Here is a 24,390-nt window from a genome sequence, read left to right as displayed (position 1 = left end):
ATTTGGTTAAGCATTTGCCTTTGGCTCAGGTCATGATCTCAGGGTCCTGGGATCAAACCCTGCGTCAGGCTCCCTGTTCAGCAGAGATCCTGCTTCTCCTTCTCCTTCTGTCCCTCCACCCCCACTCATGTGTGCGCGCTCTCTCTCTCTCTCTCTCTCAAATAAATAAATAAAATGTGGGAAGTGCCCAGAATCCATGGAAAAGGGATACAGGATATATTTTTATAAGCCACCATAATTAACACCTCACTTAATCTACCAATAGCCATGTGTGAGAAGTTTCATCCATCTCACTGTATACAGTAACAAAAACATGGACCCAAAGTCACCCAGTGGCTCTTCTGGGCCCCACACAGTTTTTCTCTAGTTGGTAACTATAATGGTTAACCAACAGTGTTGATGGAATAGCTGCAGCACAGAAATGGGGGTAGAAATGGGGATGGAGATGGTGTCACCACACATTCCAGAAGACACCTGGCTAGATCCCCTGGTCATACCGGTCTGTGTTGAGCAAGTAGAAGGTGAGACAAGCATCACAGGAATGTTGCCTGGACCTCCATTCCTGCCAACAGAAAGCTGCTTTTCTAAAGCAGGAATGCTGACACCATGTCTCAAAGCACAGGCTAGAGAGCAGAAAGTCATGTTTGGCCCAGCATGTAAATACTAGGTCTCAGTGTGAGCGTGTGATTAAGTAGTGTGATTAAGTAGACAAGATGACATCTTGTTCCCTCAGGCTCTTTGCTTCAGCCTCCCCAGCCTCATGGGCCTCCTTGCATTCCCATGACCTGTGCCACACTCTTTCTCACCATAGGACATTTGCACATGCTATTCCTTCTGACTGAAATGCTCTTCCACCCCTTCTCTGCCCAGTTAACTTCATTCATCCTATAGGCCTTATTTCTAGGCTCCTACTTAGAGCAGCCTTCCCTGGCCTCCCTGTCCAGGACAGGTGGTTCTGTGGCAGCTGATCTCTCCTGTGGGATACCTGCAAGAGCTAGAGCTGGGCACTCTTCTGAGTGCCTGTCCCACTCACCATCACATCCCCGCAACCTAAACATGATGTTTGGCCCAGAGTTCCACAGGAATTTGTTGAATGAATGAATCTCAAGTGATTGCCATTTGTATGGTAGTTCTGGAACATTCACTGACATGCAGCCAAAAACTCAATAAACCACCTGAGTCCTGAAGTCCTTCAGCACAGTCAAAATAAAATCAGGTGAGGAAAAGGCTTTTTATAACATTCTCATCTGTGCCAACTCCCATAAAAATATTATAGATTCAAACATTCAAAAGGCCTTTTTTTAAAAAAGATTTTATTTATTTATTCGACAGAGATAGAGACAGCCAGCGAGAGAGGGAACACAAGCAGGGGGAGTGGGAGAGGAAGAAGCAGGCTCATAGCAGAGGAGCCTGATGTGGGGCTCAATCCCATAACGCCGGGATCACGCCCTGAGCCGAAGGCAGACGCTCAACCGCTGTGCCACCCAGGCGCCCCTCAAAAGGCCTTTTTAAAGGGATAAAGAATTGGAAATCCATGGGCAACATGTATGGGTTAACACCAACAGCGTTCTGAAGGGAATAAAGGGAAAGACTATCTAGTTTTCCAATTTCGTATCCATACCTGCTGGCCATATTATCCCGCTCTTCCCTCCCTGCCCCCCACCGGAAAAGGGATCTTGGTTTTATAACAGCAGCCAAGTTATGACAAGGATGGGCAGGGAATAAAGTTTCAGAGCTCTGTCAACCTCCAGCAGCTAAATACTACAGGTTTATGGAAACACCTTGCAGACACACCCAAACACACAACAGTGCACATTCTGTTTTCTCACCCCTGAGTACTGATTACAAGGTGGCGACAGTCCTTCAGGGACAGTCATCCCTGTATCTGCCCACACCCCTTTACCGTGTAATTCTGCAGCTTCTCCCACCCAGACTGCTGCCTATGTCCCTTCCCTTCAGATCTGGGCAGTGACCTGCTCTGGCCAACAGTAGAAACGACACAGGGCCAGCTCCGAGGCCAGGCGTCAGGGGGCCTCCTGCACTTCTCTGCTCTCTGAACACTGCTGGGGCATCAGGTGAACAAGCCCAGGCTCGCCTGCTGGAGGATGAAATGCACGTGATTCAGGATCCCCATTCACCCCCATTCTCCGAGCCAAGAGCCAACCAAGGCCCAGAAGCGGACCTGCTTGCTGACTGGTGCTGAGTTCAGACGTGAGTGACCTGGCTGAGACTCCAGGAGCTACTCCACTAAACTTGGCTATTGGTTAACTGCCCACAATACTCCCCTCTCCCTCCCTTGCATGATGGCAGAACCTGCCTTCCACGAAGGGCTGAAACTGCAGGATGGGACTGCTCTCCCAGACTCCCTTGCAACAGGCATGGACATGTGACCTGGTACCGACCAGTGAGGTGTAAGGAGAAGTCCACGGGGGACTTCACGATAAAGAAAGAGACCCACAAGAAGAAAAGTGTCTGCCTTTCAGCCCTGCTTGGGATGCTGCCGAGGGGAACGGGCTGCTTGGCACTGCTGCAGTCACTATGTTATCTGACAAGCCACAGACAACACAAGGAAGAAATGGAAAGATACAGGGGCCTGTGATGAGTTTGTTAAGCTGAAGGTGTCTGTGCCTTACAGGTGGAGACATCACCACCACTGCATCCTGGGAAACACACACACCATGGTGCCCCACCTGAAACTGGGTGATGTGTAGGGATGCTGACGGTCAGGAGAGGGATGGGGCTCTTCGAGCTGCTTTCACTCTTTCCGGAGGACTGGCAAAGATAACACTGGCCGGAAGAAGGCTGCTCAAGCTCACTAGGATGGCTTGTGGCCCAGAACTGGTCAATTCAGTCTAGTGATAAAGCTTAACCCCTGCTCACTGACTCAGCTTGGGAGTCAAGTCTGTGTCGGATCAATTTGAAAAACAAATGATCAATCTGTGACTATTTTAAAACGCAGTGGGATGACAGCAGAAACGTTTAAACGTAGAGCACAAGAGGGAAAGAAAATAACGAGAAGGGTCTCTTGCTGGGGCAGAGGCCATGACCCTTCATTTTCCTGTCAGTCCATTCTGGCACTTGGCCACAGTGAAGGGTTATCGTGCTTGCCCTGGAAAAGCAGCTGGACAGGGAGCTCTCCTCATCGCAGGGGGCCTGATGTTTCCAAAGAAGCAGCACCATAACCTTGCCCTATCCTGGTGACAAGCATGATGGTGGAAAACCTGCCTATGTGGCCCGACGAGGTCACCAGTCACAAAGACCTCCCCCGCTGGCTCCTGGCCCAGCCGCTTACCTTCCAGCACTGGTGTTTAGCATAATATTCTCCTTGCGCAATCCACTCCTCAGGTGTTGAGGTCTTAACAAACATGCTGTCATCAAGATCTAAAATGAAAAAAGAAAAGTAGATTTGCTTCTCTGGGCGTTCATTCCCTTAAACTTGACGTTATAGCCTGAAGTTTGCCCCCTTCTCCCGCCCCAAAAATGCATATGTTGAAGCCCTAAACCTCAGTGCCTCAGAATGCTGACTATATTTGGAGGCAGGGCCTTTAGAGATGTGATGAAGTTACAACAAAGCTGTTCAGGTGAATCCTAGTCCAGTCTATGTCCTTACAAGGAGATTAACACACATAGAAAGAGACACCAGGGGCTCACACAGAGGAAAAGCCATCTACGAGCCAAGGATAGAAGCCTCAGAAGTAACCAAACCTGCTGACACCTTGATCCTGGACTTCCTACATGTAAGACAATACGGTTAGTGGCGCTTTATTGCGGCAGCCCAGGCAAACAAATACACCTGTGTTGTCTTTCCAGGATTCATTTTAAGATGGATTTTAGCTTATCAAGCCAGTTTATTGTGGGTTTTGGAAGGAGGAGGCAGGGGTAAGAAAGGATGTTGCTCAGTTTTTGAACTTCGGTCTACCTTCCTCTCCTATGGCGATGGATTAGAAGACAGAAAATTCTAATTCCTCCTTGAAAATCCAAAGCCATGTGGCTCTTAGCAAACTCCCACACAGGGGCTTTAGCAAGGAACAAGGTGAAAGGGTTTTACAGTATTTTCAAATATGCAGACTTTGCCCTCAGGGTAAGCAGTGTGACACGTCCCCATAGGTGGACATGGACTGTCACAACCACCTGCTGTCAGGCCCTTCTGTTGTCATACCAGCCCACTGCCGACTAGATCAGCCACCCCTCCTGCAGCCCCCTGAGCATCAACAGCCGTGAGCATCCCTCTCTGCAGGTTCTGAGCCTCAGCTTCAAGAAGCGCGTGGAAGACTGACGACCAGCACAAGGCTGAGAGCCAAATCTGGGCTGAACAGGCGCAGGATACCCAGGCCCATGGATATCAACTGGGGACAGCGAGGCAGACATTCCAGCTTCCTTTAGAAGGCGCAAACTCCTTCCGGCCAGCCCTTTGCCATGCCCTGCAGCGCTGTGTGCAAAGATAACTTTGCAGCATCTTGTCCTGACTCTGTGCATGCTATCAGTGCTTTGGTGACATTTGATTCTCACAGGGAGCTCCCTGGTGTCCTTGCATAGGGCTGGTGTACGTTGCCAGCATGATGATAAAGACACCCAAATTACACAGTCACTATGCTTATCCCCGGCTCCCCCTGCACAGCGGGAACAGATGTTCTCACAGACCTTACCATGTGCAACTTACAACACACTTAAGACTGTCCTTTTTCTTGTATTCTTAACGCTACCAAGACAGAAAATAAATTGTGGGGCGCCTGGGTGGCACAGCGGTTAAGCGTCTGCCTGCGGCTCAGGGCGCGATCCTGGCATTATGGGATCGAGCCCCACATCAGGCTCCTCTGCTATGAGCCTGCTTCTTCCTCTCCCACTCCCCCTGCTTGTGTTCCCTCTCTCGCTGGCTGTCTCTATCTCTGTCAAATAAATAAATAAAATCTTTAAAAAAAAAAAAAGAAAAAAGAGAAAATAAATTGTGATCTTGTTTCACTTGTAATTTTTAAATGAAAGAAAACTGCCTATCTTGATGATCTCTTATAACAGGTGCCAGAATCTACTTCGGAAATGAAAGGAGTAGGCGCCACAGGGAAGAATAAGAACGACCATGGCAGGCCAGCCCCCTTGCTCCCTTTTCATTGAAGAAGTGAAGGCCCAGGGTGAGAAAGTGGGTCTGGACAAGGTCATGTGGCTGCACAGTTGGAAAGTTCTAATGAGAAGCTAGGGCTTTTTTTTTTTTTCACTCCAAAACTTCAACTTTCCCCATTACACCTAACAGCCAGGGCCCAGGAACAGAAGAGCTAACCCTGGTCCCCAACTGAGCCATTGGCTGCAACCAGAAATACTCTCCATAAAACTGGCCAGCAAATGCTCAGGAAAGCAGCAGACCTCTAAACAGTGGCTGAGCCCTGCACTTTCCCTCATCCATAAAGAAATTAACTGTGGCCTGGAGGAGCCAACTCAACAGCTAACCCACAAGAAAGACAACAATTTTCTGCTTTATGAAGGGCTGATGACTTCTCTGCAAGTTATTCCATCAGGAGAACTTCACTCCATTTTTTAATTAGCCAGTCTTTGTAAGTGATCAGAACAACACACAATATTGGTTTGGCTTTTTAAACACTGCAAACAGCACAGAAGGGGAAAAGGTGAAAACTAAAAGGTGTTCCTATCTCCTCGACAACCTGCACCCACCAGCCCGAGGACCAGAGCAGCTGCTGTGAACAGTTCCTCACTGGCAGACACTTAGGTCGTTTTAGTTTCTTATAATTACAAACAAGGCTGTGAGGAACACTTGTCTGTGTATCTTTGAGATTTTATACAAGAATATCTCTAGGTTAGGATCCTGGAACAGAAATTGCTGCGTCACTCTTAACCCAACACATTCTTCATTTTGATAGATATTGCCAGTCAGCTGTCCAAGACCTAGCAATTTGTGTTCCCCCAAGAAAGCCTATTTCCTCTCAACCTCGCCCAGGACCCTCACTTTTTTTTTTTTAAGGAGGTTCCACACATAACATGAGGCTTGAAGTCACGACCCTGAGATCAAGAGTCAGACACACTTCTGACTGAGCCAGCCAGGCCCCTACCACGACCCTCACTCTTAAAGGATCAATAAAAGATCTTCCCTGAAGGAACTAACCTCCCCCCATCCCATTACAACCACACTTTCCCACACATTTTAGCAGTAAATACGAAAGCTCATTTCTCAGAAGAATGTGGAAAGGAAAGAAAAGGCTTTCCAAAACCTATGTCCTTTACACCTGACCATAAGAAGTTGTTCAGAGTAACATGTTTTGTGTTTTGTTTTGTTTTGTTTTGTTTTGTTTTGTTTTGTTGGGGCAGGGGGGTGGTTATTATTCAAATGAGAGTAACATGTTTTGTATCCAACAGCCAGAATATCTTAATGAGATCTTACCTTTATTTTCATCTGTCTTCACAACTTGGACAAAATTTCTTCTCATGAAATATTTGAAAGCAGGGGCCCGCTTCTCTGGGTTTTCATCAAAGATCCAGAGGTTCACCCGGGCCCGTGTAATGGCAGTGTACAGCTGCTTCAGCTCTCCATTGAGGAGCTAAATTGAGGACAAAGACAGAGAGCCTTTTGTCTATAGCGTCAACGTGATACACTTCAATGGGCTTACTCACTTTGGTGAAATACAAAAACCAAATGTAAGGATAGCAGAAGCGTGAGCAGGAGGGGAGGAGCTCACTGTGGTCGCAGCACAGATAAGTGAAGCTCTAGCAAGGGGGCTCAACATTAGCACAGCACTGCCGTTTTCTGCTGGAATTTTCTATTTTGAAATAATTATACGTTCATAGGAAGGTACAAAGATAGTGTAGAGAGGTCCCATGTGCCTTTCACTCAATTTATCCCAATGGCTATATCTTACACAATTCCTGTAACTTATTTTTACAAATTAAGCCGGTCATACACTTCTATGACCACTATCATTAGTACAAAATTACTCACGACCTATGCCATGACTGAGAGCTGCAGACATAAGGGGTTAGGACTTGAACACGGGGAGGGCCTACTTGATTAAATAATGCACATTTCAAAACAACAGTGGATCTGTGGCTACCTAGAGGTTTGCATAGCTTGGCAGTGATTTAACTTTAATTTCTGTAGAGCCTTGTAGGCATTTACTGAAATAACCTGCTAACTGCTATTCCGTTTATTTGTTTTACACATTGTACAAGACATAAAACTAGGGCGGTAGTTTCTCCCCAAAGATTTTGGTTTTACTGGTTCAATTTTCACTCTCTCAAGGTTCCATCAACCTTCCTCAGTCAAGAGCTCTGCAGAACTGCTCAGCTTTGGCCTCCTTCTCGGTGAGGCAGCTGCGATGTGAAGGGAAAGGGATGCTGGGTCCCTTCACAGTGTAGCAGAGCAAAATCTGCCACCCCAAAGTGTGGACTGCCATCTCTTCAGCATGTGGATTATTTTAGGCTGATTATTTTTAAGAAACAAAAGTTCACAAAGAAACTTTGCCCTTCCCCCTGACTGCCTAAAAGAATTTAGACAGAGAACCTTCTCCAGGAAGGGAGCAATCATCATAGATAACTGTAGTATAATGTGAACTAGGGATGCTAAACAGGGAGCACCATAGCAAAGCCGGCTTGTGTGAACTTCTCTCTAGGTCCCATTGTTTCTGGATGGCCGAGCAAACATTTGCTTACCAAACATTCACTTTTTTCATCTTTTTGTGAATTGCTTTCTTTCCCTCTGAAGCCCTAAAACCCTACACCCTTCTCCTTGGTCCAGGATGACATATAAACCTCATTTTGCCTGTTTTTGGAATCTCATGTTTATGTTGATTCCCTATACATACACAATTAAATTTTGTTTTCTTTTTTTTTAACTTTTTTTTAAAGATTTTCTTTATTTATTTGAGAGAGAGAGCAGGAGCAAGGGGAGCAGCAGAGGAAGAGGTAGACGCAGATTCCTCATTGAGCAGGGAGCCAGATGCAGGGCTCGATCCCAAGACCCTGGGATCATGACCTGAGCCAAAGGCAGATGCTTCACTGACTGAGCCACCCAGGCACCCCTAAATTTTATTTTCTTCTGTTAATCTGTTTCATGTCAATTTAATTTTTAGACCACTAGAGGAATCTTAAAAGGTAAAATGTTTTCCTCCCCAACAACAGTCAAGCCTGGTATTACAAGTCTACATGAACTATTGTCCTGGACTTCACATGTGAGTTCCCTGTCAGCATCTTCAAAATTTCTGAATAGAGCTGAGTTCTAGAGGTGAATAGTAGGTACAACCCTCCCCCTTTCACTTTCAGACAGTGCCCCACCCATCAAGCCCCACTCTCTGCTGAGAAAAGAGAGTCTGCCAACACTGAGATCCCTGCCATGCCCATTCCCATCCTCCACTTCCCAGTGCTGATGCATGAGAAAACCAGTCAAGTACCAGGCTCTATTTTTAACTTCATCTTCTCATCCAAACCTTGTTTACTGCCCCCCCCTTCAAATATGCATGCGGACAAATGGCAGAAAATCACCTTGTACATTTCTGGATTCACCATGAGGGACCGACCCTGGGAGGAGCTGGGTTTCTCCAAGGGCACTTCAATCAGTGGCCGGTTTTCCTGTCTGGAGTCAGATGATGAAGGCGTAAATGAAGAAATGATCTTCCATTCCTTGTAAGCCTGAACAACAATGACAAATTAAAAGCCAATAGAATATGCCCTTGAACTGTACACACAGCCCCATGGTAAATTAACCCCCTTTTCCTGGCCTGGGGCCCTCAGCCCAACTGTAATGAGGGGACCATCCTATGGCCTCGGTTGGAGGACCTCAAGTGGCACAGGCAGGGAAAGGGGAAGCTACCATGAAAACTCCCCCAGACACTTGGCCAAGATGGCCGAGAAGCCAGGCACACATGCCCACTTCCAGGAGGAATGTTAAGCACCCAGGAAGTTTCTTGCTTAAAGAATTTCAGCAAGCAGTATGGAGGGAGGAACCCAGTGTCCTTCACCCCTTTTCACAATGTGTAAGAGATGCCACCTAGTGTCAGCTGTTAAGATATATATGACAAAATTTTCTAACTACATTATTCAACCAAGGATGGAACAAAATTCAGGAGCTGTGGAGTATAGTGTGCACAGGAGACTGAGGTCAGACAAAACACATTTGTATCTCAGTTCTTTCACTCATTAGCTATGTGACCTCAGAAAAATTGTTTTTTTGTTTCCTCTACGTCTCCTTTCCCTGCTCTGCAAAATGGGGATGCCAGAACTACCCAAGTTTGTCGGGAAATAAAAGGAGATAATCAATGTTGAGTGTCTAGTACAATGTTTGACAAATAGTTGATATTTTAGCCATGTGTCTCTTTATCCAAACTCAAACCACAAAACCACAGTGACCATGTAGACCAGAAGTTGGCAAGTTTTCTTTCTAAAGGCTCAGAGGATAAAAGTTTCAGGTTTTGTGGGCCATGTGGTCTCTCTCACAACTACTCAATCTGTTATTATGATGCAAAAGCAGCCGTTGTCAATTATGTAGATGAATGAGCATGTGTGTCCCGATAAAACGTTATTTTTCAACACTAAAGCTGAATTTAATATAATTTTCATATGTCATATAACATTATTTTCCTTTGATTTTTTTTTAACCATTTAAAGATGTAAAAACCACTGTTAGCCCACAGGCCACAAAAAAGTAAGCAGGGGGCTGGATTTGGCCCTGGGGACCATGGTTGGTCGACCCTGGTAAAGCTAAAGTACCCAGAATACATGCAGTACTTAGAGGGCAGAATTCCTATGAAATTTCAGATTTCATACTTCAGTGTATCTTGTGAGAGTAGCTAGGTAACTCCCCTTAGCCTTTACTTTTCCATGTATAAAATGGTGCTCCTTGCCACCTATGTATCTTCTCAAGAATAATGAAAACACGGAGTGGATACGGTTCATGACCTCCTTTAAGTCACCCCGTAACTTAAACTAGTAAGTATCAGGTTAAATGCTTTAAACACTCTCTAATTTATTTAATACTAATAAAATTATCATTACATTAAAATTATTCTGATTTAAAAAAATAAACACTGTCTCTTAAAGAGGGATGGTTATACTACTAACCAATTATGGAATTAATCACCATATTCTGAAAAGAGATGTCAATCATGTAATCATCAAAGTAGTTGGGAGTTTAAAAAAAAAAAGCCTTCAGGACGTACTTATGACTGTCCTCTTTGTAGAGCTGTTCACACCCTGAATTGTTAGCCAAGGAAGGCAGGCAAAAGACACGAGCATTTTAACATTTGCGAAGCTCCCCTGGCAGACAGCAGGAGGCACAGGCCAGCTGACCTTGGAAGGGCTAGTGAAGCACAATGTATTTTAAAACTGCTGAATGAGAAGCAAAAGCCGCTCATATGGCACAGGACTAACCTCTTTCCAGGAATAAAACACACTTTACTTTCAAGACAGAGTCTTTGAGGAGTGAGTACGTGTATTTGTGGCAAGAATACAGGCCTACAGCACCTCTGACAATAAAAGAAGCAGCAAGTCCAGTTTCTTCTATTGGGACTGATCATTGTGAAGGTCACCTCGGTGGGGCCTGTTCTCTAAGTGATTAACCCCTAAAAGCTGTGGTTTTCGAAGTCCCTCCTGTCCTATTCACACAGGAGTATGAAGGAAAGGACTCCCCTAGGAGTCCTTACACTGGGGCTGAGTGTAAACGGCAAGCACCCTTCCAAGTCCCCACAGGAGGAGAGTCTGGGGGTGACTGGGAGAAAGACTGCTGCTGCCCCAAATGAGGACAAATCCTAGAAGAGAAGGACTTGGTGTAGCCATTCCTTGGTCCCTTCCCCATCTCAGAAGATGGCCTGGCAACTATATGGTTGAACAGGGAGCAACAAATCCCTTAAAGAGAAGAATCACACACTGGGGCAACCAGAACACCCCCCACACACATGCACAAAGAGAGTGTCTGCCAGAAACATAAACCAGGGGTGGAAGAAGAGGCCAGGGGTGGAGAGAGGAGCTCTCCACTGTCCCCCGTGTCAAATACAATTACTATGCAGCAGCCTGCAGCCAGTCACCCCGAAGGAAACCCCACATGAGGAGCCAGACCTCAGGTGACTGAAGACTTAGGTGATCCCTGTCTTTCCTCTACTTTGATTAAAGCATTTCCTCTCATTTAGAAATGAGATGTTTTTTGGTCTTGACTGTCAATGATAAATGGAGCGTGTGCTTTGGGCCCAGGGAATGCATAACGACATTCCTCGGGAACCGAGAAGCACCACTATCAGGAGTCTTTTTAGAAGTCTTATTGTGCACATGGGATGAAGTGGATGTTACCAAAAGATTCCATTTGTGATTATTTTAATTTTATTCAACAAACTGGTTGGGAGCACAGGGTCAAGATAATCTGGGCCTTCGCCATTTCCAGGATCAGGTGAGACAGAATAACTGGATTATTCTTTCACAAACAGAATCGACCACAAGTTACAGATCCGTAAGGCCAGAGCTCCTCGGGCTTCTTACTGGCACAAGCATACAACTGGCAGTTAATAAAGGACAGGAACAACAAAGTCTTACCCCTTCCTCTTTCAGCACAGCCTCGGTCCAACCATGACCAATGGATGTATTATGAGAAAAAAGAGTTAGTTCTCAGAGATTAAAAATGGTTCCAGGGTTAATGAGAGTGCATCTGATTTCATTAGCAAAAGTCAATAGAAAAGGAATGCACTTAAGATATGGCAATGATATACTCATCGTGGAAGGTTCCAGAAGCCAATTTGCATGCGGGGCTTTAAAAGGAAAGGAGTACAGAGGAAAGATCGCAAAACTGAGAACTCAAAGCATCTGAGTTGGTCTCCAGGCTCTGTCCCCTACACCATGACTGTGGGCAATTTACTTAATTTCCATGACCCTCAGCTTTATCTGTAGAATGAGGGTAATGAAAATACATACAAACTCAGAGGGTTAGTGGAGGATGAAGGGAAACAAAGCATTGAAAAAGGACTTTATAAACTGTGAAGTACCCATAGCAATAGTAGTCAGAGGTATTATCAAGGCAATCCTATTTTTTAAAAGACCAGAAAAAAAAAATCAGGACTCCATTTAATAGTCAGTTCTGGGGCAGATTTTAAGGTGTCAAAGTTAACAGTGCTCCTACCGTAAGTATGAACAACAGCCCCTTCAAGCATGCACCATGTGCAGTGGGAAGTCTGCAATAGGGACCAGGACACAGCCAGCTAAGTGCCCAGAGGAAACCCCCCCAGCACAGGCAGCAGCCAGCCTGAGCCCCCACCGAAAGACAGTGGTGAAGAGAAACCAGTGGCTCGAGTTGGTGACTCTACCCATAATGTACTGAGCTTGGGAAAAAAGGCCATCCCAAGGACTCAGGAGCCAAGTCAAAGCAGTGGGCTGGCACGGAGGTCCTGGGGGTTGGTCCAGGGACTCTTTCACTGCCATGGTCTGCATGGGACGCAAGCAGTGGTGAAGCCATGCCAGAAGGGAGCTCCCAGGCAGGGCAGCTGTCCTCCTCCCCCACATTACCTGATCCAGTGGCCAGGAACCAAGCCTCATTTGTCTTCCCGGAGTTTTCTCTTTCTATGAACTGAACTTGCCCAGTTCTGTCCTCATAGGGTGGACACTGCTAACCTTGCTTTCATTTGTAAGGCTCTCCTTAGAGCTCACTCCAACTGGAGCATCCTTGGGAGTCAAGGATAACAGAGCTAGTGAACACTGGACGCTGGCACTCGGGTACCAGGCATTCAGAAGAAAGAGAGAGCAGGGCAGGGCACAGGAGAACCAGCCCATGACACACTGGGAAACCACCCACAGCCATTGACAAAACCCATATCCAAGCACACAAAGCCCCCACCAAATGGATGATGCTCCAGAACGGAAAGAGGTACCTGTGACAATCTCAATTCTACTCAGCTCCACGTTCTCTTTCCCAGAGTGGAAGTGTAGCTCATACATATTTGCATGCACAGCGTGAAAAGAATTCAGCACAACATACCTCAGAGTCAGTAAAAAAGTTGTAAAGGAGGACATCATCAAATTCTAAACCTTTTGCTTCATACACGGTTAGCACAAGTGCTAACCCCAGCTCTTCTGGAATCTTCTCCTTTGCCATTTCATTAGCTACAAGGATTACCTGGGGTTGGGGGGGAAGAGAAGAAGAAGGTAGGAAAGAGGAAAACATCAAATTCTACAAAGAGGGATCTGGTAAAGCTCAGTCCATTTCTGTGGGAGGCAGGTAACATCTTTAAAAAGAAGTGGCTGGCCTGGATTTGGTCAGCCAGGCTAGCTGACATATTAACAATTGCTCCCTCACCTAGATCTGAAATTTACGCACTCTGGTGGAGGAGCTATTGAACTCTACCCCATGGAATAATTCAGCCTCCCAAACCTTTTTTCAACCGCAAACTGCCTTTTTATTTCACAACATGCCATCCCAAGCTCACCTGGTGGGCTCCGAATTCAATAGGCTGGGTTTTCCTTTTGTTCCCTCGTAGCAAAATTGCCAAGTCGCTCACACTACAAGACTCCAGGACAGTTGGTTTGGGACCATCAAAGAGGCCAGAATCCCTGGGGAGGCGATCAAAAGATTCCGGGAAATAGAACTGAAGTAAATCCACCACCCCAGATGCCAGATTGAGGATTCCTGAGATAAAACAGAAAACACATGTCAGATATGGAGCAACACGACGACAACATGGCTGGGATTTTTTTGTGTGATTTGTGCTTTTTTTGATTTTTTTATTTTGACTTTGGTGTTTTTCCTTGAGAAGCAATATTGGCCCTGATAGTATGGGTAATTGCAAGTCAATTTCTATTTCCCACCAGATTATCACTTTGGCCCTGTGCTGTATTACTCTGGGTACAGGCAATGAAGGCAGAGATGCATTGCTAAGAAGGTTTTGTGGGATCTCATTCCTGACCTATACTCAGAGAAAATTACCTCATAAAGAAAAGTCAAGGCAGAAATATAATTTAAACAATGAAAGCTGTTAGAATGCTAATATAAGGGGCTGGCATAGATGGTAGGAAGCAAAAATTATTCGGACCCTCTCACTGGAGCTTGGAGTTGTAGAGACGTTGTCATGGTAACAGCAGGGCTGAATGTTAGCTGGGGGCAGCAACCAAGGCTTCTATCACCTTTCCACCAGGATTATACCCAGCCGAGAGGACTATCCTAAGAAAAATGGTAGAGCTGGAGAAAGGATTTTGCAAAGAGCTTTCTCCCTGGGTCCCATTGCTTATCTAAGCTCTGAGTCACGTTGCCAGTCGCACTGACTGAACACGACCACAATACAGGCATCTTCATAAAAGTATCCCATTTAATCGTCAGGACTGCCCAGTGACATAGACCAGATAATCCCACTTTTACAAACAGAGACTCCAAGGTTCAAGAAATTAGTAAAAACCTCCAAGTGACAGGATTTGAACCTGAACTGAGCAAGATCATCCTCAGTCTCTCTCCATGGTTCACTTTGTGCCTCGTGTCCTTTGCCTGACACCAGGTAAATACTATGTTCTTGGTAGAACACCATGAAATGGGCATACATGGTCCCCATTGCTGTTACCAAATAATAAGGAGAAATTTTACTTCCCAGTAGTAATATTATTAGATGTATACAGTTGGGAGCATAGCAGTGGATTCTGCTGTGGGAACTGCTGAATCTAAGCAAATCAGCTGCTACTGGGGTCCCCTCCTCTTCAAAAGCTAGCAAGGGCCAGAGATGTACATCAGTGGGAGAATCAGAAAAAGGCACAGAAGTGTCGATTACAGTGATAAACGGGAATTCACTAAAATGCCCTTCTAAAGAAACTAGATAAATAATTTTTAAATGACCCTACCCAAAGAATAAAAGATGGTTCCACCATAAAAAGGAATGAACTCTGACACATTCTACAATGTGGAGGAGCCTTGAAAACATTATGCTAATCACTTAGCCAGACACAAAAGGCCACATATTATATGATTCCTATTACATAAAATGTCCAGAATAGGCAAACCCATAGAGACAGAAAGTAGGTTAGTGGTTCCCAGAGGGGTGGGGTGAGGGGAAATGAGGAGTGACTGCTAATGGTATAGGGTTTCTTTCTGGCGTGATGAAAATGTTCTGGAATTAGGTAGTGGTAATGGTTGCACAACCTTGTGAATATATTAAAACCACTAAACTGCATATTTAAACAGGTGAATGTTATGCTATGTGAATCTCAATTTTAAAGAAGAGAAAAATAAGGGAAAATATTCACTAAACATAGTAAATAGTCACTACATAATCAATAAATACATGTGTGTGATAAAGAAAAAAGATCAAAAGGAAATGAAATAGAATGTTAGGAGGGAGTGGCCTTACAGGTAGCTTGTAACTTTTTTTTAACATTTTAGGCGTTTTATAAAGTCTCTAAAATCTAGTACATTTTGGGCTTTTTCTGGTTCTATACACAGAAACACATACACACAGCCTTCCCTCCATCCCAAGATGGGATTTATGTAGTCATTGTCCTAATGCGTTACCCTGCAAAAACATCAAAACTGCTCCCAGGAACAACTCCCTCTGCCATGCTCTATCTTGCCAGTCAGAAAGGCTGTTGGCCCCAGGCTAGTGGCACTGAACCAGGGGGTCAATCAGAATGAGCAGCTCATTCAACTACTCATGCCAGATCCTTCTACTGGATCCAACAACAGAAAAGGAGGTGCCATTGGAGCCACTTCCTGAAGACAGAAAGAGTGAGTTACGTGTCTCAGTCACCTGGCCGCGCACAGTGCCAGGCAGGGGAGGAGAGCTCAATAAACACCTCCTGAACAGATGAACAAGGGCCAGGCTCTATTTCCTACTAAGAGAATAAATTACTTTGTGCCGGCTCTTCCTACACAATCCAAGCCCCAGGTTTAAGACCACGGAAGAAGAAGAAGTTGAACAGCCAGATCCTGTGATTTTTTTTCAATGCGACATCAGTGAGGAATCCCAGAGCCCTGGAAAGCTGGGCTGAGTTGTGTGGTGCATGCTACACTCTAGGACGCCACCTGCCTTCTAATCATTTTCTGACTCCTTGGCTAAGCAAATCAGAATTTTAATCTAATTTCACAATGTGTGTGTGTGTGTATGAATGTGTGTGGTGTGTGTGTGTGGTGTGTGTGGGGGTGTGTGTGTGTGGTGTGTGTGGTGTGTATGTGTGTGTGTCTGTGGTGTGTGTATGTGTGGTGTGTATGTGTGTGTGTGTATGAATGTGTGTGGTGTGTGGGGGTGTGTGTGTGGTGTGTGTGTGTGTGTGTGGTGTGTGTGTGTGGTGTGTGTGTGTGGGGTGTGTGTGGGGTGTGTGTGGGATGTATGTGGTGTGTGGTGTGTGTGTGTGGTGTGTGTGTGGTGTGGGGGGGGTGTGGGGTGTGTGTGGTGTGTGTGTGTGGTGTGTGCTGTGTGTGGTGTGTGGTGTGTGTGTGTGTGTGTGTGGTGTGTGTGCGTGTGTGTGTGGTATGTATGTATTTTCTGTTTCCACCAAACTGTAGCCTACCTGAGCTGCATCTAGAAAAAGACCATCCATCAAAATTTACAATAAACATCAGACTTAAATGGTGAAATATTAAAAATATGCCCATTAACTTCAGAAATAACACACAGATGCCTGTTAAAGCTTCTGTGTAAGGTCCTAACCAATGAAATATAACAGGAAAAAAGGAATGATAAATATAGAAAAGAAGATAAAGACTGCCCTTACCTGCAGAAAAAAATGCCAAAATCTGAAAGTTAGAATGTTCAGCATGATTGTTAGGTTGACCAGATCAACATACAAAAACCAACAGTATTTCTCTATACCAGTAATAACTGATAGAAAATGTAAAAAAAAAACAAAAAAAGAGAGAGAGAATGAGAGAGAGAAAGAGGCAGCCATGATAGTAACAAAAAGTATAAGATCCCTAGGACAAGTCTAACAGCTGTGTGAAATGTCTGGGGAAAATTATAGACTAGTATGGAAGGCACTAAAAGAAGACCTGAATAGAGAAATACACCAAGGTCGTGGTTCAGAAATCCCGATGATGTAAAGATGTGAATTCTTCCCAAAAAGCAATAAACTCAATGAAATTCTGATCAAAATTACAAAGAGAGAATCTGATAACTATGGTAAGTGTGATATCATGCTAACTACAAGAACATACAAATGAGACAAATCAGAGAAAACCGTGAACCCAAAAACAGAGTCCCAGATATATCAGAAAAGCAGCCTTACAAACCAGAAGCAAGGATGAGCCAAGCAGTGAATGGAATCAGCAGCACTGATTCTCCATACGGAAAAAAGTAAAATTAGATCAGAGAAGGTTTGGTTCAATAAAAACAATGTCACATCTCACACACATTTTAGATAGACTAAATTTAGTTACTTAAATTTACCCAAATTTAAATACCTGCCTACATATAAAAAGCAACATTTTAAACAATTAGAAAATTATTTAGAAGATAATATCTCGGTAACTCCAGATCAGAAAAATTTCTTACGACACAAAAGGGCAAGTCATAGTAGAAAACATTCATAAGTTAAAATTTAAAGGATCTTTCTACTAAAGAACACCATTATTTATATGCCATTTTACTGTAACAAAGTTAAAAAAAAAAGCCCTGCAATTTTTATAATCAACAAAGGATGCGAAGGCAAAAATTTATAGAGAATTTTTAACAAATCAGTAAGAGAAACAACTCATTACAAAGGTAGGCAAGGGAGAACAGGCAATTCACAGAATACAGAAACACATGAAAAGACACCACGTCTCAAGAAAATGGAGATTCAAACCATACCAGATGTCCTTTCACACCCATCCCAAGAGCAAAGCAAGAAGATATAACATAGATCCAGAGAGATTTGTTCAGGAAGGTTCACTAAAGGATTATATGTCACAGTGAAAAACTGCCAGGAGCCTAATGTCCACTACTGGGAAATGAGCAACAAACTATGGTACAGCCATAAAATGGAGTGCTAACACTAGTTAGAAATGCGGGATCCAGAGCTCCACATCATCAATATGGAGAAATTCCGAAATGTAACATGAAGCAAAAATACGAAGTGGCAGAAAGATATATGTGGCATGATCCCATTAAATAAAGTTTCTAAGCATGTAAAAGGATATTCTATATTGTTCACAGACACACACAGGACACAGAAGGTAAATGTGTGAGCATTTTATAAACCATAAAGGAAGGATTCTGGCATGGATGTTGTGTTATTCAAACCCTGCGTGCCTTGGTGTCCTTTGTAAAATGGGAAGGCTGCCTGCCTGGCAGGGTCCTTGTAAGGGTGAAGTACAGGTGGTCTATATCGGCTGCCTGGCATCACGCCTGGCACAGAGAAGGGGCACAACTAAAGTTAAAAGCACCCGAGTGCGTGCTATCTCCCACCACCCCCTAGCCCTCTTCTTTGGCTTCTCCTCGGGAGAAAAGCCGCTTTGGGAATTAATGACTTTGAAATTGGCATATTGCTTTATGTAGCACAAGAACGTGCTTCCGAAGTGCTTTACCAAAAGTTCGCAAGCAGTTTAAATGTTCCCCTGTAATGTTTTCATGTCGTGGCAATCTCCCTAAGATGTACTTTCCACTCAACCACAGCTTGAATTATCAACCTACGAGTGGGAAGCAGCAGAAACCATAAGACTTATTGTTCGTGAGTACATTTCCCAACAAACTCCAAGATACTCTCCTTACTTCAGCTACAAAAGCCTAATAAAACAGTGCAAGATGGCGCCCAAGCACCTCCCCTGCAGGCAAGCAGAAAGCGCAGACATACCTGAATGGGACCTGTAATTCTGGTACAGCTGGTGGATCTTCTTGGGCTTCCGGACGGCACACTGTTTGTCCACGGTGTTTCTGCTGGCGTAGTGGAACAGAGAACGCAGGTCACTGAAGCGGAAGGCCACGCCCTTCATGATGCTCTGGGCCGTGTCCCCCGTGAGGAACATGGCATTGGGGTCATTGATGCATTTCATCAGCAGCGTCAGCTCAGCTTGAGTGAAGTCCTGAATCTCATCGCCATAGAGTTCATGGATGGACCACGGGAGCACCTTGAGCTTCGACAGCCTCCGGGACAGGTTATATAGAACATCTTCTTCATCGAAATAACCTTTTTGAGACCTGATCTGCTGGTACAGGCAGAAGAGACTGTAGATCTCGCTCCGGTCTTCCTTGAAGTTGGGGGACCGCTTCCTCCCTAATTTCTTATATGCTTCTTCCGTGAGCCTCCCCTGGGGGCAGCTGAGGGCCTCAAAAGACCCCTTCAGAAAAGATTTTATTTCTTTCCAAATCAGTGCGGGGTTGTAGGAAGTTTTCCCTTTGATCATTTTGGGCCATATTTCATTGGTGAACACCTCAAATGTCACATACACCCGGGGGTCACTGTCACACATACGTGTTTCTGCAGCTTTATCCTCCTCGCCATTGTCTCCGTCTGCCTCAGCCTCCTCCTCATCCTCCTGCCAATTGGGAATGGTCAACTCTTCCTGCGTGGACCATCCCACGATGGATCTTTTCAAGCTGCCATCTTCATTTCTCAGAAAGAATGGTTTGGGCAGAGAAGCATCAAGCAAGAGGAGCAGCTGCTTGGAAGTGATGAACAGAGGAAAGTTCTCATCCCTTAAGTCCTGAAGTTTGTGGACATTGGGTTCCAGTGGTTTGTAGTGACTGGTGGCCTTGGTAGACTTGGAAAGCTCAATGAAATTCCTCTGCACCTCCTGGCACAGGACATGGTTCTTGGTCACAAAGATCTGATGTAAATGCTCCAGCTGGTGAGGATGCTCTGCGGTGCACACTTCTGCCACCTGGCCAGGCTCCCCCGGCTCCCCACTGGATACCCCTACACAGGCTTCACTATCCTGCTCCTCATCTATGCTGTCCACTGTTTCCACTTCCATGGAACCTTCTTCTTCCTCCTCCTCCTCTCCCTCCTCCTTATCTTCTTCCTCTGTACGTGGACCTTCCTTTCCAGGTTCCACTTCCAACCTTCTCTTCAACCACAGCTGCTTGGTTAGCAGCGGGCTTCCTGCCTGCTCAGCCTTCTCCCAGTATATGTGGAATTTCTTCCACAGCCTGTACAAGCAGCAAGTTGTCTTCCCAGTGCCACTCCTCCCAATGAGGATGATGGGCTCCAGCGGCTTGGGGTCGAGGTCGATCACAGCATACTCCAGCTCTCCCACCCTGAAGGGGTACTCCACCGTTGCTGTTGTGTCATTGAGGATGTTGGAAGCCATGCTGTTGCTGAAGCTGTGGAACTTCATGATGTTATACTCCGTCTCCACTGCGCTGGCCGGCGGGAAATACTCGGGATTCACATGCTCCTGGCTCTTCTTGGCCTCCGTGTCCTCCACGTAGAAGCGGGGTATGCGCTTTTGGACCTTCACATTGGCTGACACCTGGCCCTGGTGGATGCCCTTCAGCTTCTTCCTCAGGACACAGGACAGGCCCCGGTTGTAAGCATTACAGATGGCCCTGATGGAGTCCGACAGCTTGCAGTGGTCCAAGACGATGTCCCAGATCCGGATGATTTCCGTGTAGACCCGACCCGACTTCTCCGGGCAGTGCAGGTTCCGCTCCGTGGCGGCAATGATCTTCTCCGGGTTCTCGCTGCATCGAGGGGAGAAGTCAATGGCCAGCTCCCACAGCATTCGGGCCCCCTTGTCCAGCTTGGCCTCGAAGAGCTGGATGCTCCCCTTCAGGTGCTTCAGCCGCTTCTGCAGGCCCTGGGTCCACTCACCGTTCCCCAGCTGCTGGATAGCTAGGATGATTTTCTTCTTCATGACCTTCGTCATGACCTTACTGGACAGCTTTTTCAGCATTTCTGAAGTACACTCGATCTCCCACGTCATGTTCTCGAAGTCCTGGAGGCAGGCCTCGATCTCCTGTGTGTTCCAGCTGTCTGGATCATCGCTGCCCTCACTCCCTCTGTGGCTAGCAGGAATGAGCTGTGAGGCCCCAAGGCCTGCCTGAGCGCATCCACCCCCTGCCTCAAGGGCGCTGTGGTTGTTCCCACTAGAGTCAGAGCCTTGCACTCCCAGGGTTCGCTGGAGCTCATCCTTCTTTACTTCCGTACCAACGCCTGTCTCCAGAGGCTCAGAGTCCTGAGGACAGTCCCCTGGGAGGGACGTATCCAATTCAACCTGCTGAATTAAACCTGTAATGTCCTGTACCAGGCGGTCTCTCAGAGAGCAGGGCCTGACAGTTCCAGGCTCCTGCCTCATTGCCTGGGCATCCGGGAGAGTCTCCCAACTGTCAGGGACCATGGCTCCTTCGGGCAGGGTCCTGGCAGGGACACTGCATGGCAGTGACTTGGATGAACCCTGGGACTTGAGCTGAGACGTGTGACCAGGGGCAGTGGGCCTCGGGAGCTTCCCTGGATGGGCAGCAGAGTCCTGCCGGTTCCTCCGCCTGCTCTCCATCAGAGCCTTGTTCCAAGCCAAGAGCAGAGCATCGTTCTTCTTAATCCGGTGCCTCGCATCTTTGCCTTCTTTGTTCTTCAAGTTGAAGTTGATGTCAAACTTCACCAGCAGGTCTATCAGCTTCTTCATGCGCTTCAGCATGCCCTTCTGGAAGATGATGTGCATCAGTGTGTTCCCATTGCTGTCCTGGCTATTGGGGTTGAGGTAGAAAAATTCAGTGGGGTTGGACCAGAAGAGATCCAACAGGTGGCTGAGGAAGTTAAAACCGATGTCAGCTGAAAGACACAAACAAAATGCTGTGAGTGCTGAGCCGCCCTTCCCAGAGAACAGAGACCCCTGGATTTGGAGAGATGCCAGCCAGGGGCATCTCAGAACACCACACCTCCCCAAGCACTTGATAACCCAGTGATTGCAAACCAGGGACAATTTGCTCCCAAGAGATATCTGGCCATGTCTAGAGGACAGCCAACTTTGAAACTTAAGAATCCTCCTCAGTCAACCCATCCTGACCATTCACCATGATGGTTGCTCCTTCTCATCCAGTTGTGGGTGAGTGGCCAGGAGATAATCAGGGGGCCTGAACAAGAAGAGTCTTTTTTCAGATCATTGGTTTTCCCAATAGGAAAGACGAAAAAGCTCAGCATCAGTTCTAATATCCAGCCTCCTCTTCAAGGAAAAGACTACTTAAAAAATAAAGGCCTACCTTTGATGTCTAAAAAGATGTGGAGTGCTGCATGCAAAGGAGTATCACCTTCCGTGAGGGAGATACCGCGGGGGTCTGCACCCTTGGTCAAGAGTAGAAACGCCAGCTCGAAGTCCTCATGTTTCAGGCACATAACAAGCGGAGTCTCCTGGTTGTCATGGAGACCCTCGGGCAAGGCTGAGATGGCAGAGGAGAGGGGCACATCCCCGTGAGGGATGTACCCTGTGACAAGTGACCGCCTGGCTCACCTGAGGAGGAGGGGACTGCTTCTGCCGCGTACTCCAAGGGAAGAGCTGATACTGACCCAACTTCTGAGGCAAAGGCTTCCCAGAGCCCTCAGAGTGAAAACCCAACTTCTTCCAGTGTCCCATTCATGCGCATGCCTCTCCCCGATCTCCTGCTCCCCTTCATGTCCCCAGACCCCATCTTCAGCACTGGCTGGGAGTGGGGACAGGGCCTGTGATCAATGGAAACCCCGGTGCCTGCCTAACACCCTACCTGACACACAGTCAGTGACCAGGATATGAGCATGGCTTCCTACATCCTTTGCTTCTATGAAGCTTCGTCCTGAGGATGCCCATTGACCCTCAAATGGCATCTTCCCTGACACCTCTCCACCCCCAACATCAGCTTCCCTTTAGCTCAGTCGATGCCTCCCCTCTGCCCTGCAACCTCCCTGACCTGCACCCCTGCGATCCGCACACCCCCACATAGCAGCCCCGCATTCACTCTGTCCCTGGTCCCCAGCACCAGATTCCAGGGAGGCGTTTCTTAAGTGCTGGCTGACTCAGGGATAAAACAGTAAATCCATGACAGCCACAGCTTCCAGGCAGAGGTAGTAATATTCCACTCGAGGAATGGGTTTGAAGAAATAAACTATAGGAGGCATTCCATCTACCTCTTGGAACCTGTGGGAACAGCCAATGCCCAGAGGCTTTACATGGCCCTTTGAGAGTTAAGGACCAATAAAGGGCATTCCCTCTTAAACAGCCGAGCAAGCAGAAAACCATACAGCCACAGTGCTCTTCCAAGAACCTGCATGCATGAGCTCATTTAACATTCAGAATATCCCTGAGAAAGAGGGACTGTTATCATTCCCATTTTATAAAGAAGGAGACGGAGGCAGAAATAGCATGCCCAAGGCCACACAACTAGTAGTGGCATTAGTGCGGGGGTGGGAAGTGGTAGCAGGAGGAGGTTGGTGTTTCCAACTCAGTTTTAAAATAAAACCAAGTCCAGGGCACCTGGGTGGCTCAGTCAGTTAAGCATCTGCCATCAGTTCAGTTCATGATCTCGCAATCCTGGGATCGAGCCCCACATTGGGCTCCCCCATGGGAGTCTGTTGCTTTTCCTTCTGCCCTTCCCTCCACTCATGCTCTCTCTCACATAAATAAATAAAATCTTTACACAATAAATTTAAAAAAAAATAAAACCCGATCCAGCAAGACACTGGCTCTCTCCAGACATACATCCAGCCAAGTGTGATTGGGCTGATTATAGTGGCAGATATTTCCACCCACCAATTATTTGGCTGTTTCTTTACAAATAAGCACCTCAATCGTAATCCGCTGACTAGAAAAGAATGCTGGAGAGTTTACAGGGACACACGCAGCATACTGAGTGCAGGGAAAAGTCCAGCTGGCAGTCGGGAGGAAAGGACCCGTGCACCACACCTGGGGCCAAGAGCCCCGAAAAGCCAACAGAGGTGACTAGAGTTCACAAAGACACAGAGCTCCTACAAAGCCAGCACCCACTGACAGGGCATTAACCTGGTCACTGTTGCAAAATAAGAATTTATGGAGGAAGAGAATGGGCCAGAATTTAAAGGCGTCTCCAAAGTCAAGTGAAGGACCCAGGACCAGCCATGGCCTAGCATCCCAAGGAACAAGTCTCCAGTGCTCATCATGGGCATTCTCACCTCCACTGTCGATGAGGCAGCCCAGGAGCTGCATCCTCCGAGGGTCCCAGGTGCTGAGGCGGGGGATGACAGTGCAGAGGTCAAGGTCTGAGAAGTTGCAGCCCTTGATGAGGCAGTCTCCCAGTGGTGGCTCCCCACTTACTTTGCGGGTCAGCAACAGAAGCACTTCCGGCCATTTCTGTTTCTCCAGTAAAAACTTGATGAAGGTGTTGGCGCAGTCACGGTTAATGTCACAGACCAAGTCAGGAGGGATTTCTTTCAAAAATAAGAATATACCACACTCCCAAAAAGTTTCATATGATTCCTGTCCCCATATACCACCCAACACGTTTAGGCGTAATTAACAAGAATTATCGGTCAGTGTTTTTAACCCCTGGGGAAAATATAAGCAAGTAATTACTTTGGGCACCTATTCAA

At 46.4% G+C, this 24,390-nt stretch overlaps 1 protein-coding gene across 2 annotated transcripts in view; it reads right to left on the bottom strand.

The window, feature by feature from the left end:
• The window catches only part of TRANK1 (tetratricopeptide repeat and ankyrin repeat containing 1), a 79,524-nt gene that overhangs the window by 14,731 nt on the left and 40,403 nt on the right, over nt 1–24,390 (bottom strand). For both annotated transcript variants that reach the window (XM_040636985.1, XM_008710395.2), the window contains exons 10-17: nt 23,974–24,228; nt 22,056–22,232; nt 18,712–21,627; nt 13,395–13,594; nt 12,947–13,084; nt 8,479–8,625; nt 6,386–6,542; nt 3,293–3,381 (exon numbers count right to left, since the gene is read on the bottom strand). In XM_040636985.1, the coding sequence (XP_040492919.1) occupies nt 3,293–3,381; nt 6,386–6,542; nt 8,479–8,625; nt 12,947–13,084; nt 13,395–13,594; nt 18,712–21,627; nt 22,056–22,232; nt 23,974–24,228 (4,079 nt within the window). The remainder of the gene's footprint in view (nt 1–3,292; nt 3,382–6,385; nt 6,543–8,478; nt 8,626–12,946; nt 13,085–13,394; nt 13,595–18,711; nt 21,628–22,055; nt 22,233–23,973; nt 24,229–24,390) is intronic.

This window comes from Ursus maritimus, unplaced genomic scaffold, assembly GCF_017311325.1.
Source record: "Ursus maritimus isolate PB19 unplaced genomic scaffold, ASM1731132v1 scaffold_20, whole genome shotgun sequence".
NCBI lineage: Eukaryota > Metazoa > Chordata > Mammalia > Carnivora > Ursidae > Ursus > Ursus maritimus.
The sequence above is the reverse complement of the archived record's forward strand: the minus strand, read 5'-3'. Positions and strand labels throughout refer to the sequence as shown.